Source organism: Mugil cephalus, chromosome 13, assembly GCF_022458985.1.
Source record: "Mugil cephalus isolate CIBA_MC_2020 chromosome 13, CIBA_Mcephalus_1.1, whole genome shotgun sequence".
NCBI lineage: Eukaryota > Metazoa > Chordata > Actinopteri > Mugiliformes > Mugilidae > Mugil > Mugil cephalus.
Window position 1 is genome coordinate 26670192 of NC_061782.1, and position 17569 is coordinate 26687760.

The 17569-nt window shown below is 38.9% G+C and overlaps 1 protein-coding gene and 1 long non-coding RNA gene across 2 annotated transcripts; one reads left to right on the forward strand and one right to left on the reverse strand.

Moving 5' to 3' along the window:
- Nucleotides 1–1983: 1983 nt before the first annotated feature.
- degs1 (delta(4)-desaturase, sphingolipid 1) lies at nucleotides 1984–17171 on the reverse strand. Its single transcript, XM_047602903.1, has 3 exons — nucleotides 16945–17171; nucleotides 10817–11559; nucleotides 1984–3114 (listed from the first exon to the last, which is right to left on the reverse strand). Exons 1-3 carry the CDS (start codon nucleotides 17024–17026, stop codon nucleotides 2968–2970), a joined length of 972 nt encoding a protein of 323 aa, XP_047458859.1. The 5' UTR covers nucleotides 17027–17171; the 3' UTR covers nucleotides 1984–2967.
- Nucleotides 8894–9979, forward strand: LOC125018716. The gene is made up of 2 exons (XR_007113988.1): nucleotides 8894–9081; nucleotides 9333–9979. It is a non-coding gene; the product is annotated as an uncharacterized LOC125018716 (long non-coding RNA).
- Nucleotides 17172–17569: the final 398 nt, after the last annotated feature.

Below are 17569 nucleotides of genomic sequence, written 5' to 3' on the forward strand. Positions count from 1 at the left end.
CTAAATTTGGTGTCATTAGGCCACTCCGGGGCACTGCAGTCAGCAAAAATGTTGCGTTGTCTCATATACCTTAATGTATTTGGATGTAGACCTGAACTGCTTTTCATTTCCCACTAGGGGGAGCTCAAAGACCACACATTTTCTACTGTCTCTTCATATGAACTACTGCTGGCCCATTTTTTTTACATCTGTCCCCCCAGGGCGAACTCAAAGGCCACACATTTCGGCCCGGCGGAATATCAGGTCATATCTCGGGAATGCTTAGACATATCGAAATGAAATTTAATAATCCGTCTCCAGACCCTGTCCCTGCCCCAAGGAGACATGCCAAATTTGGTGTCATTAGGCCACTCGGGGCTGCTGCAGGTAGCAAAAATGTCACGTTCCCTCATGTCACTTGATGTGTTTGGATATAGACCTGAACTGCTTTTCATTTCCCACTAGGTGGAGCTCAAAGACCCACATATCTCCCACCAGGGGGAGTTCAAAAGCCAGACATTGGGCCCGACGGGAGATGAGGTCATATCTCAGGAACGCATATCAAAATGCAATTTAGCACTATATCTCCAGACCCCACCCCTATGACACATGCCAAATTTGGTGTCATTAGGCCATTCGGAGGCGCTGTAGGTAGCACAAATGTCGTGTTGCCTCATATCGCTTGACGTGTTTGCATGTGGGCCTGAACTACTTTTCATTTCCCACTAGGGGGAGCTCAAAGACCACACATTTTCAATTGTCTCTTCATATGAACCACTGCTGGTCAATTTTTTCACATCTATCCCGCAGGGTTCATTTGAAAATTTCTTTTTAAATGAACCGCTGACAGCCGGGTTTTTTCATCTCCCCATGGCGTTATTTTGCTGTATGGAGTCCATAACTGCTTGGACCCCTCATTGCTGCTTGCAGCTATATTCATAACAGAATTGCTATGATTGACGATTTTAATTGTGATAATAGATTATGAGGATGACATGGCAGTTATGTTTGGCCCATACATTAGTAAATTCAATTATTGTTATGGTTAAAGCCTTTTTTTCAGATAAAAAAAGATTAAATATTATAGAATGTATTTATTTAAAAGGGTGTGTGTTAACATTTCCAAGAAAATTTCTTTCATGGTCTGAGGGAGTTATTAATTTGTTCATGGAGTAGGAAAAAATTTGGGTAAGAAATTGATGAATCCCAGATTTGTGCGTTAAACGTGTGTGCACACAGTTTTAGCAAGAATTAAAGCAAATCTGTTGCTAACTTCATCCATGACATGGATGTGGACATTGCAGATTCCTACAAATATTTGGGGATTGTTTTTGAGACAATTTGATGTCAATACAGAGGTGAGTGCCAAAGGACAATAAAAGATTAATCTTCTCAGAAGGCTGAACTAATGTAATGTAAGTAGGAGGGTACAGTGCTTGTTTTAGAAGTCTTTTATCAAAAGACGTTTAACTTTTTCATTCATTTCTTGGTTCAAATGGCATGGGTGTAAAAGACAAAAGCTTGCTGAATAAAATTTTGAAGGTATGTTCCAAAATAAGTGGGATGCAGCAGGAAGACTTGCCCGAAAGGGTGGTCAGCAAAGCTAAGGGTATTATTGTGTAACATGAATCCTGCATCCTAGCTGCAAACTTTCAGCTTATAGAAGGCGTTTTAAAACTCCATCTAGGAAAACAAATCATTATTCCAAATCTCGTATCCCCTATGCTATTAGACTTTTAAATTCAAATCCATCCATGTGGGAATGAACCCGATTTCTTACTTTTAATAAGTACCTTTAACAAATACTAATACTCTGTATTATGTTGATGTTTTTCGAGCTAAAGAATTTGCTGTTTTAAATTTTGCACTGTTACTTCAACTTTTTTTTCATATCTTCAGTCTGAAGTTAAAAGGTTAGAGTTAGGGGCTTTAAACATAAAAGACAGAGGACCTGACTACAGTTATAGCTACATCCTTACCTAAAGTAAGCACACATACAAAAGCTAGAAGTATAAAGCTGGGAGATTTTAATGTTTAACTAAACACACAGTTTTTCATGATTTTTTTCAAGTGAATAAATTCATCAAAGTGAAATTAAGACCACAATTACAAAACTGAAAATACAACTCTAATTATGATATTTTATTTCACATATAGCACAACGTCTTTCTGCTATAGTCACAAGTTGTATAATGTGTTATGTACATTTAAGTAATGCATGTTAAAAAGCAAAGCATATCTTGCAACAAACCCATGTCATATAGGGGGATCTTACAGCTTTGGTCCACTTCAACAATAACAACATTATTTTGTGTAATTGACCTTGTTAATTCAGTTGTATACAATTAATCTGTATGACACATTACACAACAAACTGGAAATGGTGACTCAGTGTGTATACAGGAGTAAACTGAAAAATCAACAAGTATTTTTTTGTTGTTGTTTGTTTGTTCAGTCTTAGTCATTTCTGTGGCTAGCTGCATAAAGACTTCTTAGATTGGTCAGATTGGTTACATTGGTTATTACTAGTCAGATACAATTCAAATATTTAAGATGCAGAAAAGTGTCTCAGTTTCTGGTTTACCACTGCAGTTTAGTTATGACAGGATAGTAGTATTTAAAGTCAGGTGATATATATATATATATTTGCTAACAATCCTCGTGTCGGCTTGTTTCATGACACAGACACTTAAGCAGTTTGAGATCTAGGAAAGTTAGAGGCCATGTCAACACCTTGTGATGTTTTTCATGTTTTTTACCTAAACCATTTTTGTAAGTCAGACTGCATCCTGCTGAGGATGGAGATGGGGATGCTGTCATCAAGGAGTGTCATTGCTAAAGGATGGGGCTGCCAGGTCTAGGTGGGAGTAACATCCACATGTTAAAGCCATGGTTACTCATACATTGATCATATTAGTTGTCAATTAGTTTGTAGAATAATGGGTAAAGGTAGTGGACAATGCAGCTTTGTTTCATCGACGTTTTCATTTACTCTTGTTTCACATCTTCTTTCAGTTTCCTCTTGATTCGAGAGTATGGGCTCAAAGTATCATCCATGATGAAATCATACAGGACCTTCACCCAAGATGTATATTGAGGAAGGTCATTGTAATACTCTGCTGCTATTTTCTTCACCTGGAAAAAAAGGGAAATCATTGGTGAATCCTATAGATAAGATTTCATGTTTGACACATTAATCATGATTCATTGTGGGTGGACAGAGATGAGAGAGCCAATGGACAGCAAAATGAATAGGTAAAATTAACAGTGATCAAGACAATGAGACAATGCCTTGCTAGCACTGGGGTTGTCTAAATAAGAACGTTAGGTACTGCTTTTGTGTTAAAGTGATAAAGTGACGAGTGCACATTTTCGTGGCGTGGTAAGGCACTCCTATTTCACCTGGCAACGACAAATACTATTTTCTGATTGGTTGATTGATTGAAGAATAAGTAGAGCAGCCTTCATTCATGGATTACTAATCTCTTTTAAAGTCTGTGTGGCGAGTTTTATTATTTTTCTGTGAGGGAAATGTCGTGTGGGGTGAGAGCGTGTGTCTCATGCTCAATGCATGAGACTTGAGAGCCCTGCTTAAACATACTTAAGGTGCTATGTCTGTAATGTCAACAGCAGCTCGACTGGCTACTGTAATAATTTTTTTCTCATTCATAAAACGCTACAATCAGGGACAGCTTTAGATGGGGGACAGGTCATTCAAAACGGGGCCTGCCCCCAGAAATCTGGTATATCTGGTCACCTTAAAAAACCCACAGAACTGACACGGCACCTATTTTAATGGAGGACCAGCTCTGCCAAAATAAATAAATAAATACCTACAGATATATGTCATTATTAATTAATTAAATACCTAAATATATGCCATAAATGCTATTTATTTATTTATTGATGCATGCACTTCACACGCACAACGAAATGTTATGCAGATGAGGGGGGCTGTCCACACTGGCTGAATTCTTCTCCTATTGGTTGGTTCTATTGGAGAGTGCACAGATTGTCTGGATTTGCCTTGCTTTTCACAGCGGGCCAGGTAGTTGGGGGTCCAAGCAGCGAAGCTGCAGGAACCCCATTGTTGGGGGTCCAAGTGTCTCTCACAATGTGCTTGCAAAGCAGTGAGACGTACAGAATTTAAATTGCGAGCCTTTGTTCACGGTAAAGTACCTGTCTGCTATCCATTCAATCCAATGTGAAGATTTTCTGAGAAAAGCAGAAGGGACCTTTGTCTTTAACCCGCGAGTGTGTCCAAAATATTTACTCCAGGAGGACAAAAAACATATCAAAGTCAGGAAGGTCTTACGACGCACACGGTCTGCTTGTTTTTCTGATAAAAGCTACCGTTTTGTCACAGTGAGCCCAAATGTGAGACCAGCGAAAAGGGGGGAAATCTAGCTATTTTGTGTGTCCCGGCTCCGCGTGCTTCCATTGTCATTGACGACCACTGTGAGTTGCCACGGCAACCCCTGAGCTGCAGCTCTGGGCCACAGCTGAGACCAGTTCATTAATCAGATGTCTCTGCTGTTAATAAAGCTGATCCCTGTGTCCCATACATTAATGTTACAACACACACCTTCCCACCCACACAGGTAACTTTGTAATTACAGATGTAAACACAGGTGCGCACAAGCGCGTCACACACATGGACACACAAACACACAGGTAACTTTATGTTATTAGAGCTACATACACACACACAGGTGCGCACGAGCGCACCACACACATGCACACACAAACACACAGGAAACTTCACGTTATTACAATTACAGATACACTCAGGAAGAGTAGGAGGATGTACAAACATGCGTGCGAAAGTGCGCATTTATCCCTCACACACAGGCTAACTGTGCTAACTGTAAGCTAACTGTGCTAAATGTGGGTTAAGTGTGCTAACTGTTATTCATGTGGGTCAAGTGTGCGACATGTGGGTTGACTGAACTAAATGTAGGCTAACTGCGCTAAATGTAGCCTAACTATGCAAACCATAAGCTAACTGTGCTAAATGTGAGTTAAGTTTGCTAAGTGCAGGTTAACAGTGCTCACTGTAAGCTAACTGGGCTAAATGTAGACAAAGTGTGCTAATTCCCATGTTGACAGAGACGGTACCTCCGGCATTAGCTCCCGTAACCCCTTCAAAATTTCCCAGAGGGAATTTTCTAATTATTATTATTCCGCTTTCTTCTGCCATTGGAGTCTATGGCAGCCCATAGAACCGTACGGAAAAAAGTTGTGAAATTTTGCACATAGCTTAAGGGCAGTCGTATCTTTTATGACTGAGTTACATGTTGCCAGTAAGTACGCTCTAGCGTAAATTTGGAGGTACATTTGCGCACGTAACTTTTGAACCATATGCCCGATTTTCAAAAACAACATACCGTTGGAATCCTTGGATCATGCTGAGTTCAACGTGACCTATGATGTCATGATGTGTCATGATAGATTTTCCGCCATATTGGATTTTGTCAAAAATCTTTAAAAGTTTTCACGGGTCGCAAATTTTGTCTGATTCTCACAAAAATCGGCACAAACTATCTTCAGACCAAGCCGCACAAAAGTTATGATATGGATTTTTTAATTTCCACTTTGTTCGCCTGCTGCGGCCAATTGAAATCAGCGGTAAACGCTGTTTTCGATGTGAGCTCATATCTCGGCAACGGTGTGACATATTGACATCATATTTGGTATTATGGGTCCTGACCCGGTCCCAAGTGGACACGATGAATTTGGTGTCACTTGGCCTCTACGGGACGCTGTAATTAGAAAAACATGGTTTTTGCTCATATCTCTTGATGGGTTTATATTTGAAATGACTGTGTGACATCCACAGGTACTGCGGGGTGCCCCATTGATAGTGTATGCCAACTTTTCGTGTTCCCCGTTGATGTTCCCTTTCAGGATCTGGCAAAACTTTTCACGCAATTGCAAGAATTTGGCCGTCATATTGGATTTTGTCAAATACCTTTAAAAAGTTTAACGGGTCGCAAATTTTGTCCGATTCTCACAAAAATCGGCACAGACCATCTTTAACTTAAAAGTTACTTAGCGGCATTTTCATTGTCCAGTCCGTTTGCCCGCTATAGCCAATCAAAATTGCCGGCGAAGCCACCAACCAGGACGTCAGCTCGTATTTCCGCCAACCCTTGGCCGATTCACTCAAAACTTCTCGTCAAGGCTTATGGCCGATGTGCTTGGACCCCCACATTGCTGCACGCGGCTATATTTTGATTTGAAATTGCACAGCAACGGCAGGCAGGAGCTAATATAGACATACCGGTATTAAAGTGTAGATGTCGGCAAATTCATGGACATAACAAAGAGTAGAAGCCGCATTTATGGACATAATAAAGAGTAGACACAGAATTGACTGCTCCAGTGAGAGAAACGTCGCCACTACCTTGGACCCGTCTAAACTCAGTCGCTAGCTGCAACTACTACGGTACTGAAGCTATACCGGAGCTCTGTGCAACGTTTCCTGTAAAATCAGCGGGCCGAACAAAACAGCACACAAGGAATTACTTTTCACAAGTAAGATTAAACATCTCTACTGGTTGTATTTAGTCGATTCAATGGTTACTTTCCTGTCATAATCTGTTCAGTCATGGCTAGCTAATTAGGGCTCACTCATGTATAATAGTTATGCTATGAAAGTTATATCTATGAAACTTTATAAATCATGTACACAAATGTAGATTACATCTGACATTATGAATGCCATTGTAAAAATAAGCCTAATGTGACTGGTATAACACTGACAATGAAATGGCGTTTTTCCTTCAGGCTGCTCTGGAGGTTTCAGGCCAGTTTTTGTAAAGTGTCTTGAGCTAATTTGTATTGTTATTGACGCTATATAAATAAAATTGAAATTAACTGACCATTGTATTTTACACAGGTTGGCACAGAGAGAACAACTGTATCCACCTCCAGCTAGTAAAACATTTCTCATGTCACATACCGATTCTACCTACTTTCATATACAATAACATTATGTGTTTTTAATGGTTCAGAGTAAATATGCTATGCTATATGATACAGATGCAGCCAGGATCACTTGGAGCTTCTGTTGAATTTAATCAGAGCCTCAGGTAGGGTTCATGCTTTTCTAATTACAACGTATTTTACAAATATATTTCTATTATGTTGTCATTGGTTGTGTCCGTGTTCCTTAAAATAAGCCTTCACCACATCACCAAACTCACCTCTCTTTCATTACAAAGTGACAGTAAAAGAAACCTGCTATTCAAAACTGTCCTCTTTCAGTGGTTCATGGGGCTCAAACCCTTTCACCAAGGAATAGATAAGATAGGTTAGATAAGATTATTAGGTTACATAAAATAAATAAGACTGATAAGAAAAGATAAAATAAGAAAGACAGGCTGCAGATATAATATATATTGCATAATATATATATTTTTTCAGTTTGTTACACATAACATTGTATGTCTACATATGTATTATATATTATGTGTATATATTGTGTATTGGTGTGACTAACTTAATGTTACAGATGTATTTAAGTATTTCAGATATCTTTTTCTGATATATATATGTGTGTGTGTGTGTGTGTGTGTTATATGACACACCACAAACATCATGTACCTGGACACAGACTCAAAATATTCTATTACTGTTAAGCCTACTGTCTGCGTGCAAAATATGAAAATAGTCATTGTCAATGTAAATATTAATCCTGTATGGTAGTCACATGTCTGACATTTGTAGCAAAGAAAACGGCAGGAAATCATTTGAGAACCCTGTGAGTTATGGTCACACTTTTAAACAGGTGAGTGAATGGAGATGATGACCACTCCAAGATGGCGGCCACATGGCTCGTCAGTTCCATAGATATGTGTGTGTGTGTGTGTGTGTATATATGTATATACATATATGTATACACAGACACACACACACACACTTGACAGATGTTATGAAGGCACTGCCACCTACGCTCTCACACCCATAACTCTCCAAATTCCATAGGTGTGCTGTCTGCTCCCAGATTTTTTTTTAATGGAAAAATAACAATACAGGAGTTATTCATAGGATTCTTATACAAATCAACACAAATTCACTAGTACAACAGAACAATAAGAAAATGAAATGTGGTCTTTTAAATGTAAGGTCTCTCTCATGTAAATCTCTTTTAGTGACTGATTTGATAACTGATCATCAGATTGATCTATTTTGACTGAAACGTGGCTGCAGGATGATGAGTATGTCAGTTTAAATGAGTCCATGCCACCCAGTCATAGTAACTATCACATTCCTCGAGGCACAGGCCAAGGAGGAGGAGTGGCAGCAATCTTCCACTCTGATTTATGTATTAATCTTAGACCTAAGCAAAGCTTTAATTAGTTTGAAAGCCTCTTAGTCTTGCTCATCCAGACTGGAAAACACGAAAACCAATTCTCTTTGTTGTGGTGTATCGCCCACCTGCTCCTCACTCAGAATTTTTATCTGAATTCTCTGAGTTTCTATGTGATTTAGTGCTTAGAACAGATAAAGTCATTATAGTAGGTGACTTTAACATCCATGTTGATGTTGGCAGTGACAGTCTTAGCTCTTCATTTATGTCATTACTAGCTCTATTGTCCAATCATTTCCTTGTAACATTTGAATTTACTATAAGTAATTACACAGAAATTGGAAAGACATTTCGCTATGGTAGACGCTTATCCAATGATGCTATAACTAGATATAAGGAATTAATTCCTTTTTACCTCAGTGATGTGGATGTCAGCAACCACAATTTAACTCCAACACAAATAGATTATTTTGTTGATAGCACGACAGCATCACTTAGCAAAACTCTGTCACATAAGATCATCAGCTATGCGTTATATTGCTAGATCCTACATGTTGCCTTCAGCTTGATGTACTGTATGTATCTATGACAGAAGTTTGTTTATCTTGTTTTCCTTTCTCTTTTCTCTCTATCTTCTCTGTTTCTACCGGGCTGGCCTTCAGCAGATGGGTCCCTCCATATGAGCTGGGTTCAGCTGGGGGGGGCTATGGCTCAGTAGGTAAAGTGGGATGTCCATGAACCGAACGGTTAGCGGCTATATAAGAGCAAGACCAAAAAAAAAACAAACGGTAATTAAATCTTTACTTAAATCACCCACTTTTGACCCAGATGTTTTAGCTAACTATAGGCCAATTTCCAACCTTCCTTTTATCTCTTAAGTTTTAGAAAGGGTTGTTGTCAATCAGTTGGTTGATCATTTAAACAGGTTTGTTTGAAGGTTTTAGAGCTCATCATAGTACAGAAACGGCTCTGGTTAAAATTACCAAAGATCTCCTCATGACTTCAGACGATGGACTTGTCTCTATACTTGTCCTGCTAGATCACAGTGCTACATTTGACTCTACTGGCCTCATCAACCAGCCCGGTTTTCATGGTCTGGAGTGCTGTGTATCAGACCTGTGGAGCTCCATAAACTACGTCTGCCCCAGTCTTCATGGCCTCCTCCAGTTGTTCACTCTTACCAGATGAACAATTCCCCAACCTGCCCATGATTCCTGTTATACTCTCAAACTGTCTCATAGATCATCAGCTATGTGTTATATTACTAGATCCTACATGTTTCCTTCAACCGTCGCCCTCAGGCTTGCTCTGGAGGTTGCAGGCTGGTTTTTGTAAAGCATCTTGAGACAATTTGTATTGTTATTGGCGCTATATAAATAAAATTGAATTGAATCGAATCTTGTATTTGTACTTGCAGCAAAAATGAGTCCGTTGGCTCAGGATTTGGCTGTGGCTGTTGTTAACACTGGCAAATGCTTGTGGTTTTATGTGTGTTTACTTTTATGTGCAACAAAGCTACGGTGACAAAGTAATTTCCCTCGTGGATCATTTAAGTCTGTCTGAGTTTAAGTCAATTGTTGTGGATTCCTGATCGTGGGGAATGTTAGCATTAGCATATACATTAATTTTGCCAGTTAACGCATATTTGTATAACAGTGTTTTCGGTATATAAAATTAATTTGTAAATTTTGTTTGTCCAGTGGTACAGTGTTTCTCAAGCAAATACTCTAAGCGGATCCTATGAGTCAGAATTTTCCTTGGGACCTGGTGTCTATCTGTTGAGCTGCGGTAGCAGGGACAGAATACAAAGTTAAGTTTCATTCAATATATTCAAAGTTTTCCTCAATCTATTCAAAATCTCATTCAATAAATTTAACGTTTCATTCAATATATTCAGAGATTAATTTCCTGAACGGCATGCCATTATACATATGTGTATATATATATGTGTATATGTATGTGTGTATATATATATATGTATGTGTATATATATATATATATATGTATATATGTATGTGTATATATGTATGTGTATATACGTATATGTATGTATATGTGTATATATATATATATATATATATTGTATATTCATATATATGTATATTTATGTTATAGGTATTTATTTAATTCTTTCTGGCATATATCTATAGGTATTTATTTGTGTTTTATTGTAGTAGAATTGGTCCTCCATGGTTTTTCTTCCGTGTTTTCATAGTCTTGTCAGTCGCACCATGTGTGTTTAGAAGCTACATCGAAAATGGTCCAGTCTGAAACGGTGTCTAATTGAATAAAACTTCATATCATAACGGGGAAAAAAAATTATTCGGTTCAGTATTCTGTATGAATCGATATACCCCCCAGTCCTATTATATGTTATCTGTTTTACATTACAAATACCTGCTATTCAATAATAACAGTGTTTTATTCTTGTCATTAATTGATTAAAACTGCAACAACAACAACAAACAAAAGTGTTACACCTGTGGGTAACTATAACTTTCATAGTAAATCGGTTATACTGACCATGGGTAGCCTTCGTCCTGGAATGCTGGGGAAGTCATGGTGCTCATTGTGGTAGCCCACATTGAATGTAAGCAAGTTGAGGGAGCCATAGTAGGAGTAGGTCTCATGACCCTTGAGGAACATATAATGCTCAGCTATGAAGTGGCCGGAGATGGGGTGCAATCCCATTCCCAGCATGGATCCAGCTAGCATGTAGACCAAAGGCTTGGCTCCCCACATCCAGTAGAGCAGAATGTCAAATGTGAGCTGAAAGGCCACATTGGTCACCTCTAATTGAGTGATGGGTTTGGGGTTGATGCAGAGGGGGCGGACAGCATAGAACAGGGGTTGCAGAATAATCCAGATAAACTTGCGAAAGCGTGTGCAGAAGAACCAGCCTTCAAATTCTGTTGGAATGTCTACATCAATACCATCTCCACCGAGGTAGCGGTGATGGTCCAGGTGATAGCGTTTGAAGGACGCAGAGTAGGGCAGGCCAATTGGCAGGTTGGCAAACATGGCAAAGTAGCGGTTCCATATAGCCTTGTTGTTTCCAAAGGCAGTATTGTGGGAGATCTCATGAATAGCAAGGGTCATCGAATGGTTGATACAGCTGCCAAATGCATAAGTCCAAAACAAAACCCATTTCCAGTCCAAGTCTTTGACCAGGTACAAAGCTAAAAACTGTACTGCCACCATCATGCACACAATCCATTTCAGCCTGACGTCAGGACCCATCAGCGATTTGATTTCAGGATATTTAGCTGTAGGAGAAATACAGGAGACTAGGTAAATTGAATGGGTGAATTGAGTTCATAAACTGACAATAGTCACTTGTCAATACCAGCAAACCTAATATCACATGGTAAATTCAAGTTTTACATGTACACTGAGCTTGCCATTTTTAGGGCACCTACTTACTTACAATTTAAGCTACACTGAGTAGCATGGCATGCCCAAGACACTCTCAAAGAAACAAAAGAAAGTTAAAAATGGAAAAATACACAATATGTATATAAATACAAGACACTGTTTAATAGTGTCTTCCACATGCACAATGCGAAGGGAATTCAAGGGATTGGAACTGAGCAGCTGTGTAGCTTTAAGAAAACCACTACTCAGTGAGGCTAACTGGGGGGAAAAAAAAGACTTCAATTACATTGGTAGCATAAAGATTGGACTCTGGAGCACTGGAAGAAAGTCGTGGTCTGATGAGGGGAGAGAGAGCGAGAGAGAGAGATATGAGCTCAGGGTGCTGCAGTTGGTCAGTTCTAAGTTCAGCCACATTATGTGCCCATATAATGAGGTCAGTTGGATTAATCTGGCTCAAACAATAAAATAGTGGTTCAGTGAGTATGAGACATCATTTTCACACATAGATCTCCCACAATAGAGTCCAGACCTTAAGCCCATTGAAAATCTTTGGGATGTGCTGAAGAAGGCGTTGTACAGTGATTACCCTCTCCCATCAATACAAGATCTTGGTAAAAAATGAATGAATGAGAATGAATGAGAAATAAATCTTGTGACACTGCAGAAGCTTATCAAAACAATGTCACATTTGGTTTAGAATAGTTTAGAGTGGTGACTTTTTTGGGCAGGCAGTGCATGCACTAAATGCACTAACATCATCGCAAATAATTCTAGAACGTAGTGCATCAGTGCGTTTACATGCAAAGCTTAATCGATCGATGCGAAAATTCGACTTTCTCGCTACAGTCCTTGTCCCAGTTTACATGCAGCGCAAGAAAATCGAATAACTGTTCTCCTCTTCCACATTAGGTGGCGATATTTATCTTTTCAGCAGGATAATACCACGTTAATACGGCCTGATTTCCGGGTTGACCTATTACGTGATATAATAAACTAGAGTCGTTTGTGCGGCAGACCGGTATTTCAAACAACAACCAGACGGATAATAGTACATTTTTAATCTTGTAAGTAATGTTTGTGCTACTTCTGATGCAGGTAAGATCCGTGTTATCCCTCAAACGACTCCGTTTCTCTTCTTCTTCTTCTGCGACTGGCTTTCTTGGATGTTTTTGTTCCGGATGCGCACACACTTTATCCAATGAAAACTCCAATTCCAATCGCATTATCTGGGTGTCTAAATCGGATAATGAGAACTCCGCAGTAACATGTTTACATGCACTTAAGTTCTCCTGTTATAATCCGATTAAGGCAATAATTTGTTTTTTTCACGTACATGTAAACGCACTGAGTGAGGGGAGGACAGCACAGGGTAAACGTGTTCTTGCTTGCTCTAATTAAAAGACGAGCAGCAGGAATCTATACCATCCAACCACCACAAGTTAAGAATAAAGTTGAGAATTATGTTAAAAATGACAACAAAATCTCAATTGTATTTGTCATGACGATAAAAACAAACATACAAAAAAAAATGTCCCACAAAGCTCCATCTCTACAGGCCTTGAAGTTATGTCCTTCAAAAGATGCAAAGGGCAAACAAATAATGCCTTAAGACTACAAGCAATGTCAGAGCAAAAAGTCAAATCTCAACAAAAATGACATCTTGTGTCATCTACAATATGTAACCCCTCCTAAAATACTGAGTGGGCACTGAACCTGAGACACACGACTGTATACAGCTCTTTTCTTTTTTTTTTCTTTTTTAAAATCGTGAGCTAACCAGCTGTCTGCAGATATTGGGCTGTGAATTGTTAGATAATTTTCACTTCAAGTGATCTTTAAAGTGATCTAACTATGCTGATGCATCACGGCAGGCTATGCAGAACTGTATGATTTTGATGACCCCTATGAAGTGCCAAATGTGGTTAGATTTTCCATTTGCACATAGTACTATTACCTGAGGACATCAGGCGACATCATGTGATGTGAATACATTTGTGTTTTGTGTGGCACATTAACAAACTCTGTGTTTTACTCAAATCTGCTGATTATGATGTCTCTGCTTCTTTCTGGTTCCACTCCACTACATGTCAAAGTTTAATATTATACCATCACACCCTATACTTCCAATTATTACAAATTGCTAGAGGTACCCAAGCACAACTAGCTTCATGAGGACTTAAAAGGGCTATCTGATACTCTCGTGGGTAACTGTTAATATATTTGGTAATATATTTGTGTAATAAAAAAATATTTTTAACAGAATGGAAATGAAATGAAAAATAACATGTACTACATTAATTACTGTAAGTGAAATAAACCTGTAAGTGAAATAAACAAGTAAAAGCAAATAAAATTTATTTATCACAATCTGCAAGATTAAACATGCCCCCATCCACTGCCTTTATAAAATGCCCCAGCCAAAACTAAAAATAAGTCACCACCAAAAAAAAAAAAGTCACACACTAGCATCACTCTTCAGCTTTCACTGTGGCATTGTTTTGATAAGCTTCTGCAATGTCAAAAGATTTTTTTTTCCATCCACTGTTGCATTCATTTTTCACCAAGGTCTTGTATTGGGAGAGTTTGACCGCTGTGCAAAGCCTTCTCCAGCACATCCCAAAGAATCTCAATGGGCTTAAGTTCTGGACTTTGTGGTGGCCAATCCATATGTTAAAATGATGTGTCATGTTCCCTGAAACACTGTTTCACAATTTGAGCCCGGCATTGTCATCTTAGAATATGCTCTTGTCACTAGGGAAGAAATCCATTGATGGAATAACCTGGTTAATCAGTACCCTATATTCAGGTAGTCAACTGACCTCATTCTTTGGCCACATGATATCGCTGAACCTAGAACAGCAATCACTCTGGAACAGGGTAATTCTGGACTCATCAGACCACATGACCTTCTTCCATTACTCAAGAGTCCAATCTTTATGCACCCTAGGAAATTGAAGTACCAATCCCTTGAGTTCCCTTCACATTTTATATGTGGAAATGCTCTTACTACCAATAACTTTAGTTTTAGTTTTTTTAGTTTGTCTTCTGATTCGATTTCACCAAATTTTTACCTGTTCACAAGGATCAAGATTTTTTTATCAACCACATTCCCCACTATCTTACCCGTTTTTAATAATATGTTGGACAGTTCTTAACCCAATTTTAGTAGCCTAGTTTCTGCTTCAATCTCCTTAGTTTTTTCTCTGCTTGATGCATGTCAATGATTTGACCATTCTCATCTTTTCCACGACCATGCAATGTGTCTTTCGACATGGTTATTTAAGAAAAGAGAAGCTACTTATTGCATCAGTTTGGATTAAATAACTTGTTGCCAGCGGAAAGATAATCGCCCATGCAGTAGTTGTGCAATATGAGGCTCACATCTATTTGCTTAGTTAAGCAAAAGCTAACCAGATAACTGGATTGTATTTTCGCTCCGCATTATGGCCTTTTGGACAAAAAAAACAACACAAAAAGCAGTTCCTAACCTATTTGAATTGTTAGTCATAATTTGCTTTTGTGATGACTTGCTTTTTGAGATGAGTTGTTTCTTTTACTGTATTTTCATCTGTTTTTAAAAGACTTTTTATTTACTAGATGCTTAGTTTCTTTGGGCTATTCCGTCTACACTAGAGAGCAGTTGATAGAATTCTGGAGCACTAGAGGTTCCGTGAACGTAGCATCATAATGTTTACGAAGACATGGCTAATGATGACACTTAGTAACACTAGGGAGCACAGTAAGAGGAAATGTGGAGGACTGATTGACACAATTACAAGCAGGCTGCAGACACAAGACATCCTCCTTTGGTTAATGCCTCCATAACGTTTTAAATCATGGCCATGTGGGATAACGTGCATCTTATCTGCACCAAAAGTAGCGCACAAGGTTAAAAAAATCTGCACTAATTTTAGAGTACTGCGGGACCGAGACGCAGTGGCCTATTCATGGAGCCAAGACTATTTGTTTTGTATTTGTTTGGAACTTTTGCATAAATTTCGACCAAATTCCACCTCAATTTTGCATCAATTTAACGCAGCAGCATAAGCTGCCGGGTTAAAGACCTCTGGTTAAAGTCACCAAACTTGTTTGGAAGCAGTTATGGGTGTGGCTGAAAGGGTCTTCAGAGGCACTTTAAGACTGTTTCAGTACCACCAACTATGTTCAAGCAGGTTGCCATGTACAACACCACCACAGACCTCCAGGAGAACAAACAAACTGTCACTGCCTACATAGAGAAGTGCATTGATGATGTTACGAACACCAAGACCATCACTGTTTGGTCCAATAAGAAGCCATGGCTAACAGGGCAAGTCTGCAGCAGGGCCCCAAATTGGGCAGCCAGGATATATAAGGAGTTAACCAAAAGATGAATCAATTACTCATAAAAACAACTGATAAATTAATGTACTAATCAAATAATCTAGAAATCAATCAAACGATTAATCAATTGAAGAAAATGTTTGTTACAGCCATAATTTCAACATCACTGCATTATATTTATTGTTACTTAAAGTATTCCATAAACAAGTACAGTGCTTATTTATTTATTATTTGTTTATTCATCGTGTTTGGAATACTTTTGGAGTAGTTAAGGCTACAGCCTGCTTGTATGATGTTTTTTTTTTTTTTTTTTGTCTGTTTTTTCAATATTTCAATATTTACCTCGCTGAGCTTGCTTTCATACACGCTTGAATTGTCGTTGGTAATAACTGAGGGATGCACAAAGAACTCCTTCATTTACTCAGGGCTTACTACATGAAATGTCTCTTGAAACGCATGTTTAACACCTCACATGTGCGAACACTTGTATAAGCCCAGCCCCCCGTTCTAACAGACCATCTATGGTAAGATCTAGTGTCAGTTCGTTACAGAAACACTACTTAGAATAAATAAGCGTCATTTCAGGGAGTGGCGAAATGGCTACCGGAGCAGTACATACTAAATGTGGTTTCACATTCACATGGTTCTATTGAGCTTGCTAGTTGTAGTCAGATTCTATATAAAATCATATCTAATTCGTGTAACAGCCGAGGATGATCGATCTTACACAATAACTAATGTAAACTAGTTTCGAATGTTAAACCTAAGCTAGAAAATATGCGGACCGATGTGGAACCGTTAGATGACGGAAGTTAGTTAATCTTCGTTGCTACTGTAGCACACCAATATAGATTTATCCAAGGCCATTCGTCAAAATAACGATCGAACAAAGCTGATATTCTAGTATCTAAGTTAGCTGTGTTTGTATCCGAATCCTGCTAATGCTAGCTTACCCAGAATCTCTTTTCTCCTGTCAGCATGCGGCTGGTCCGTGTATACCCATTCGTAGTCTTCACGGGCGACTCGGTTCCCCATCTGAGCAATTATCAGGCAAACTAGTATTTAAAAAAATCACAATGTCGTTTTTTAAACAACAAAACCGAACTTCCCTAACTGTCGTTCTTTACTCGCCTCAGTCTATGGGACTGCCTGCTTGAAGTGAACTGCTCAAAGTTGAGGCAGCTCCTCCCACATCTATGCGTCCTCCTACCAGCTACAATTGTAGTTACATAACAGACTTTAGACAAAGAATTTGTTTTCACTTGGCTATACACATATTCAACACAACAGAAATTGGACAAGATAAAAAAGTGCTCCAAATCAACAATGACTTGTGACATTAGACACTATACGTGGTGGACATATGGCAGATACAGGGAATAAGAAAAAAGTCATCGGGGTCTCTTATTTAGGTTAACTATGGCTGCAGACATTACGCTCTTTCCCATGTGAACTCGTCGGAAAGTCCGGTATTTTCCGACCTCATTGATGGTGGTGGGATGAGGTGTTGACTGAATAATGACTTCGGAGGCAAGGTGTGTGTAACAGGGTCAGGGGCATGCTTGTATTCAGTGTGGC

Bases quoted from the DNA above. Each gene is read 5' to 3' on its own strand.
- degs1 (XM_047602903.1), bottom strand. From the start codon at position 17,026: ATGGGGAACCGAGTCGCCCGTGAAGACTACGAATGGGTATACACGGAC. The intron at 11,560-16,944 runs GTAAGCTAGCAT...TTTCTCCTACAG, and splicing joins CAGGAGAAAAGAGATTCTGG to CTAAATATCCTGAAATCAAA. The intron at 3,115-10,816 runs GTCAGTATAACC...CTTTTTTTCCAG, and splicing joins CAGGACGAAGGCTACCCATG to GTGAAGAAAATAGCAGCAGA.